Source organism: Nicotiana attenuata, unplaced genomic scaffold, assembly GCF_001879085.1.
Source record: "Nicotiana attenuata strain UT unplaced genomic scaffold, NIATTr2, whole genome shotgun sequence".
Taxonomy (NCBI): domain Eukaryota; kingdom Viridiplantae; phylum Streptophyta; class Magnoliopsida; order Solanales; family Solanaceae; genus Nicotiana; species Nicotiana attenuata.
In genome coordinates this window covers 138,859-146,660 of record NW_017670315.1, presented here as the reverse complement: position 1 = coordinate 146,660, position 7,802 = coordinate 138,859, and the positions used below count along the sequence as shown (strand labels likewise).

General features: G+C 36.3%; 1 protein-coding gene across 4 annotated transcripts; it reads right to left on the bottom strand.

Moving 5' to 3' along the window:
• Nucleotides 1–374: 374 nt before the first annotated feature.
• LOC109237712 (E3 ubiquitin-protein ligase MARCH7-like) lies at nt 375–7,320 on the bottom strand. 4 transcript variants are annotated; one of them, XM_019404057.1, is made up of 9 exons: nt 6,993–7,319; nt 5,498–5,634; nt 3,935–4,402; nt 3,153–3,318; nt 2,538–2,826; nt 2,024–2,096; nt 1,857–1,947; nt 1,144–1,223; nt 375–873 (listed from the first exon to the last, which is right to left on the bottom strand). In XM_019404057.1, exons 3-9 carry the CDS (start codon nt 4,274–4,276, stop codon nt 652–654), a joined length of 1,263 nt encoding a protein of 420 aa, XP_019259602.1. In that variant the 5' UTR covers nt 4,277–4,402; nt 5,498–5,634; nt 6,993–7,319; the 3' UTR covers nt 375–651. The 4 variants fall into 4 exon arrangements, with proteins under 4 accessions (XP_019259602.1, XP_019259601.1, XP_019259599.1 ...); XM_019404056.1 differs by having other exon boundaries at nt 7,005–7,319; XM_019404054.1 differs by lacking the exon at nt 5,498–5,634 and having other exon boundaries at nt 6,993–7,320.
• Between the last annotated feature and the right edge of the window lie 482 nt (nt 7,321–7,802).

The window sequence follows — 7,802 nt, the reverse complement described above, 5'->3', positions numbered from 1 at the left end:
CTTGCCAACTATAAATAATTTCCAACTTATTTACTAACTTAGCTCCACGTTCCATACCCCCCCCCCCCCCCCCCTAAAAAAAAGCACATCCATATTCATGTTTTTTGCATGCCACCTTCATTACAACAACGACAACAACGACCCAGTAAAATCCCACTAGTGGGGTCTGGGGAGAATAGTGTGTACGCAGACCTTATCCCTACCCGATGGAGTAAAGAGGCTATTTCCGAAAACCCTCTGCTCGAGAAGACAAAAAGACAAAAACAGTATCACCCTAGAAATCGTAGAAAAAGTAACAACATGGAAACTAGAAGATAGAGAAGGTAGATGCAAAGCAAAAGCAAGAGACAGTAAATAGACCCGGCACCTAAAAGTTCAGAAAATTCAGGGCTTTACCAAATGTTTTTTTCTATACAAAACACACAGCAACAAAAAGGTGGAACCCTGACAATATTTTCTTGCTCTTTACATCTTTTCTTTTGCTTATATATGGAAGCTTTTTTTTCAATCTAAGCTTCCAGAGTAGTACAATAAACATCTCTACTTCTCAGTGCAGAATAAGTAATTTCAAAATATACACAACAAGCCATTTCCTACAACAACTTTGAATTTAAATGCCTTTCAAACTGCTGTTATAACATAATTGACTATCTAGCTCCCACTAAATGTTGCCGGATTTTCTATATCCGGTTGATGATCTATGTGGGACGACATTGCTGTTTGATTCAGCTGAGAATTTTGCAGCATATCTAACAAGAGCTGTCGCCGCCTTTTCCATCTAAGGAACTCGACAAGTATGGAACATCCACCCATTGCAACTCCCAAACCAGCAAATGTTGAGAGAAGAATTGAAAGAACTGCTTGTACATGAACCTGAAAACATATACTAGTAACATTTTACAGGTCCAGATAGGTGGATGCGGTCTTGATCATATTCCAATATTTTTTACACGTAACATAAATATATGTACGTTAAAAATTACCTAACATTTAAATAAGTATCAACTTTTGAATCCGAAATTTCAAAAGAATATAATTCAATAGTAAGAACTTGAGTTTGATCTATCAAATTATCGGCCTTTGGTCCAACATAATTCATTCAGATCCTCACATTTAGGAATGATATGTTTAGGAATATCTTACCAAGGAGTAGAACATATGAGCAAAGAATACCACGAGGACGAACTGAACTGATGCATAAACCCAGACAAACCTTCTCTTCACTGCCAAAAAAAAACCAAGATTTTGTCAGTATACATAAAAGAAAGACACGAGCATAAGATTTTTTACCAGCATTTGTCATGAAATTGCCAAGTGAAAATTGTATTTTGCTGCTTTTAAAGGTGTCGCCAAGTCTCAGATACATTTTCAACTATATCTAAGTTTTAGAAACACAAACTAATAGATTTTCAAATTACCATTTGCTTTTTTGTATTAAAGAGACTATATCAAGCAATAATCAGTTGATCCTCCCCACACCAATCGAAATTATACTCCTTCGGATCCTCCTTATCAGTTGTTTAAAGTTTGGGCACACCCTTTAAGAAAATCATTTTAAAACGTTAATCATATGGGTATTTGACTAAATTACCCGTGTCTCTTCCTTAAATTAGTAATTAATGACTATATGCCTTCGTAGAGTAGTAAAGGTGGAATTGAAAAAAAAGGAAGTCAATGTCTTCTTGGTTTTCGAAAGCGACAAACATTTTGGAACAATCTATTTTTGGCTGAAGTGATAGATAAAAAGTCCGGAGGGAGTACTGATTAGTACCTATACATCCTTTGAAGCTATATATCTACAATATTTGATTGATCAAAGTTATTAAAATGATCCACCTAAGCAGAAGACGACATACCCATGGTTGAAGATGCCAAAGACGAAAGCAGACCTAGTACACAAGAAAAGGGAACTGATATAGCAATTGCACCGGTACCCATTGTTCCAACCTGCAGATGGAACAATAGTAAATCAATACGAGATCGATGACGGGCTGTTTCTTTTATGAAGACCTTATAAAATTACCAGAAGCTGCTCAAGAAAGCAAAAGTAGGCAAGCATGCTGACAATGACAAGAATGGGTAGTTCCTGTGAAACCCTGTATAATGCAGCAAAATTTCAGAAGCTGAATCAGTTGACTAATTTGTTAACAAGAATATTAATTTTAGCTCTCAAAAATATTACACACACTCTTATAGTTTCAGATTTAACTAGTTCTTGTCCAAAGAGAAAAATGGGATAAGTAGAGAGGAACCAGAAAATGCAACAAAAGTAGTCTGCTTTGTCCATTTAAAAAAAAAAGTCATCTTTGTCGGCGCTGAACAACAAAAGTACTAATAAGACACGATTCTTTAGTTCAAAATTAAACACGCTGAGTCATAGGTAAATATAGCTTATAGTAAATCATCTTCAAAGTAAATTGAAAACTGAAGCTGGATTAATCTTTCAGCCCCTTGTATAAGTAGCTAGTGTCAACAAGAAACTAGAAGAGATATCTTGGTTCCCTTAGCCCATAAAGACGAGAACAAATAACACTCACCTGTATCCATTTATTTCCAAGTGCTGGAACCTATTAGATCCCACATTTGCACTTTGGATGCGACGTAGTGTGACAGGTAGGTTTAGAACTTCTTGCTTGCAGACGTCACACGTTCTGTTACCTTTTATGCTGAACCATTTAAAAGCACATTCTTGGTGAGCCAAAGCAAGTTCACCTTTGCAGCTGCATTCCATCTTGAGTGTCTCTCCACCCTCACACAATTCAACCAGGCATATTCGACAAACAGCTTCCTCTTCAGGTATATCTTCACCATTTGATTCATTATCGTCTGAGAAACACCACACATATTAGATATTGGTGGCGGCACGTGTAGTGCTCATATATGCAGAAGATGGTAATCAATGAGAACAGAGGAAGCCTTATCACAACTTCCAGAGCTCGTGATTGCTTTTAAACCAAATAATAAAGGGATTTTTTCATTTATGACCTGTCGGCCGAAATTAATTCCAGACGCTAGCCAACATATACAAAACGTATTATGTATATTATATATAATATACAAAATATATACATTTACCGGCTATTGTTTTGGAGGACAGCCCAATTAAGGTAATTATCCCAATAATAAACTAGATGATATAAGCAGTTGTTTACCAGATACTTTGGTTGGAGTTGCAGCTGGAACAGTGGAATTTCCATCCTTCACTTGAGGGGTTGAAGGAACAACTCGAAAGAAAGATTCTACTCTCCTAGTCCTTCGTTCTTTGTTAACGACCGGGAGAGAAAGTGATCTAGAAATGCGCAGATGTGCATCTTTTGTCTACAATAACAACAAACCATACTTCAAATGATCGCGCAAAATCGTTGAGAGCACACAACAGTAACTTCAGGCCTTAAACATGTAAGAACTCTTTCCTAGTCACCGCATTCAGCTTTAGATTTAAAATAGTATCTAGACGGATGCCCTGATTCTTGTAATAAATTAAAGAAAGAGCAGCAGCATCTCCTGGAATATCAGCTCATATGCAAGTACTACATGAAATATTCTGTGGAAAACCTCAGTTTACATCCAAGATAAAGGTTTTATTATTCCTCCTTATTTTGCTTTTCGATGGTTGGGGCCTTTCGATACTCTCACCATTCATTATATGTTACTAGTGCAACGGTTATCATGAATGTTGATAAGTCTGAGAACCTTGCTAAGGTTCCGTTAACTGAACAGTGTCCAGTTTTGGGAGATTTTCTACATGAAACTCCATAAGTAATATTCTTTCGACAGAGGTCATGAAATTAAACTAGTTACGTGGTTTTAAGTTTTGTGCTTTTGCGCCAGTCTCTGGTCGGGGTCGTTCTATGGTCAACTACCAATATTAGAACCAGAAATTACCAATAACACAACATATAAGAAGTCAATCAACTTTTTACAGAGAACTTACACCAAATGTCAAGGTTCTGCTGTTACTTCCACTAGAAGACTCTGGATTTGGATGTTCAATTGGTGTAACGGGTAAAGATGAAGTCCTCTTCACTCGTGGTGTAAATAATTTAGAGAATGACCAAGACCTTGATATGGACACCTTCTCATCTGATAAGGCTGCCTTTTCTGTATCTGAATTCGTATTGCGCGATTTGAAGCTTAGTTTCGGCAAAAGATTCCTAATGGATGATTTGCTTCTGCATGAGGAGGGACTAGGAAACGCGTTTGCTCTTGAATTAGAAGAACTAGGCGTCAAAAGGAAATTCACCCTTTTTGGTGTAGGTGTCGGTGTTGGAAGCATTTTAACCTGCACGAACTCTTGATTGGAGGCATCCGATGATTTAGAAGGTATCTCCACAAATAGATTTGGTCTCCTCCATTGTTTACCATGTGTTTCTTCTTCAGTAATCCCCGAGGAACTTTCGCCCTGAAAAAGGAAGAAGCACATATTATTGTCAGTGAACTGGTGCATAAGCTAACAAGTAGTCCTATCAATCTACGAAACCTGAATCAATGCTCTTAAAGAGCATGGTCAACATCTCCAATGACAATTAAAATCATAACGCTCCAAACTACATTAGCGAATATGTGCAACTTTGAAGAAATCATAACAGAAAGAAGTCTTCCAATACAGAGACAATCTACTAGTTTAGAAGATTTAGACTGATCCAAGAATCTATATTCTTAAGAGGCTCAATTTCTGCAGATGAACGAGCCTCGCTTGACCAATTTTTAAAGAAACATCTAGTTGGCGTTATGTGATAGTTGCTATCTCCTTTCAGCATTGAATGGTTTGGAAGTGGTATGTCCATCACTCAGATGATTTCTTTTTCAATGCACGCCAAAACACCCTTATATAAGTTGTCTTACAAGAAAAAGAGGCAGCTGCAAAATTTAATGAAAGTGGATGCACCATTTATTATCTATACGTATCTTTAAAAATTTCCTCAAATTATCTGTATAAATCCATAGACCGATGCTGAGACAGCAGGAGTATGTTACACTACTACTTCTATGCAGGATCTGCCTCAGGAAACAAGCACATTTAAAGCGAACAAAAACATAGACTAACGAAAGCTGGTACGATTTACAGACTACCAGAGATCAAATCTCCGTAGCATTATGTTATTAGGAAACAGAAAGAAAAATTCCAGAACTCGATGACACAAAATGTTTTCCTATGGATATGTGGGAGTTGTAGCTCTAATCTCTATCAAGCCCAGGGGCGGAGCTACAAATTATAATTTAGAACCCAGTAACTTAAAAGAATTGGAATTTTGAACCCATAAATTTCAAATCCTGGCTCCGCCTCTGATCAAGGCCTTAAGATCTTGATTCAGAAAAGTTGTTTCCACGTTTTGCTCCACCTTATAGAAACTTTTTGACATCACTTCAGGAGAACCAAGAGCGATATGTTCTTTGTATCGGTTGGTCTTTGTATTAGAAACAAGAGCAGATTATATGTACAAACATGTGCAGAAACAGAACCACAATCCATCATTGTAGCTCTGTAGTATCGCACCTATTTGAATAAGGATATGTTGTCAATATAAAATTGGGATGCTTCAATGCCGTTAAATTGAATTTAAACAAAGGAAGAGATTTGTTTCTTCGTGATTTCCCGCTCCTAGGCAAAGGGTTGATGAAATTCACCCTCTCCTGTAATGTTTCACATTTAAGAACTTTAGAAAGATACAATACTCAATTTTCAAAAGACAATATACAAAAAATCATTTATCTGAAAAGAAAAATGATATACTATTACACATTCTGTTCCCAGAGCATCACAAAATCCTGCCCTTATAAACATGTCTTCTTTGGATAAAAAGAGTAATCAACCCAAAGGCTCCTGATTCTCCAACTAAGAATAACGACATTTTTCCGACTTCTTCACAAGAATAGAAAGTTGTCGATCAATCTTAACTTTTTAAGCAGATATCTTGTGCCTAGTTGCTATATTGGAGTTCTATGGCCAACTTGTAGAATTGACAGGTGATGCTGAGTTAAACAACATAACGCCCAAAGCCAGATATGTAAATTAAACACGTCGCTCTTGAGCACATTATGAATCACTTTTTAAATCCAATAATTCTTTTGTTATCCTATACTGAACAAATTAAATCTATTAGATCCTTTGCCAAAATCTATTAGAATATGCTAGGGACTCCCGCAGGAGCTATTATCGTTGTACAGAAGATAATCTCATATGGTTGTTAGAATGCCTGTCTTATATATACTTCTACTAATGATGAGTTTAACCAATGAAGGCATACCTCTGTTCGGAAATTACATTGTGTATACAAGATCAAATTTTGTATGTATATATATTAGATGTTGAATCTCGTTAAATTCTTAGCGTGTTTCCTCCCTAACTGCCTCTCTTATTGCCTCAAACTTTTTCTAGGGACAAAAATTGAGCTGAGAAAGTTTCTTGATGGAGTTAGAGAAAGAAACCGATTGAAAAATTAATGAAAGGAGAATAAAAGATTCAGAAGTTAAACAACAAAACTTCTAGTTTCCAGTAAAATGCTACTCACAAACAGAAAAACTCCACTAACTATAGCATCAAATTTGGAAAATACATATCAAGATGACCAGAAAACATTTTGCAGCTCTAGCACTACTATCTCAGGAAAACACAAGCCTGCCCGATGCACTAAGCTCCCGCTATGCGCGGGGACCGGGGAAGGACCAGACCACACTATTATAGGCAGCCTCACCCTGCATCTTGTGCAAGCATCTATGCCAGAGGCTGTTTCCACGACTCGAACTAGTGACTCCTGGTCAGATAGATGGAGGCAACTTTACCAGCAAGGCTGCCTTCAATCTCAGCAAAACACAATAATGACAAAATGCATAAAGAAACAAGAACCACATAAGATTCCTTTTAATTTTCCCTTCCTCTTGGCTCTTCTATCCCTTTCCAAACCAAAAAGAAGAGAAAAACATAGGAGAAAACAATAAGCCAAGTAATTGAAAAAAAAAAAAAAAAGAAGATGAAGACAAGCAGAAATTACTTTGCTTTTCACCTTAGGGATTGGTTTGACAACTCTTTCACAAGCCTTACTTCTCACATATTCATCATACACCTCAGCCATGGACTTTTCCTTCCCCTCACAGCTCATGATCTAAAAAGAAACAGAACCCAATTCAGAGAAATGAAAAAACAAGATGGTATTTGTGATATTTCCAAGTCTAGTAGTAGTAATTAGCAAGTTTGAGGGAAGAGGATGAAAGCAAAAAAAAAGTAATGGAGGTTTTATAATAATAGTAGAATGTTAGTTAGTCGCTAATAAATATGGCCGAGTCCTTTCACATCAATGAGAAAGGCAAGAGTAAAGAGCCTTACACGACTGGCCTACTACTACATATTTATGCCCTGCAGCCTCTAAGTGCACTCTTACTTCACTCATCACTATCACTTGATGCTCACTCAATGGGGCTAGTCATGCGACTTATAAATAATGTCAGCATTGATTAGTGGCAAAGTCAGAAATTTTATTTAGGATGTTTAAACTTAAAATAAATAAAAAAAGATTCCTCGATATATGTTTTATACCATTAAAATATAATATTTTACCTATACATACAATGTGATTTTCTTACGAAGGGTGATCAGTTGACCTTCTAAATAATGTTTGGTTGATTGAATTAAAAAGAATAAATCTAACATAAACTTTTGTATAAAATAATACATGTGTTTGATTAGGAGGATTAGAAATTTATTTCTATGTATATTTCTCCCATATCACAAAGAATGAACCTATTACTACCTCCGTTTCAAAAAGATTATCATAATTTGACTTGACACAAATTTTAATAAAAAG

Bases quoted from the DNA above. Each gene is read 5' to 3' on its own strand.
- LOC109237712 (XM_019404054.1), bottom strand. From the start codon at position 7,100: ATGAGCTGTGAGGGGAAGGAAAAGTCCATGGCTGAGGTGTATGATGAA. The intron at 3,319-3,934 runs GTAAGTTCTCTG...TTGTTATTGTAG, and splicing joins GCAGAACCTTGACATTTGGT to ACAAAAGATGCACATCTGCG. The intron at 1,224-1,856 runs GTATGTCGTCTT...TTTTTTTGGCAG, and splicing joins TTTGGCATCTTCAACCATGG to TGAAGAGAAGGTTTGTCTGG.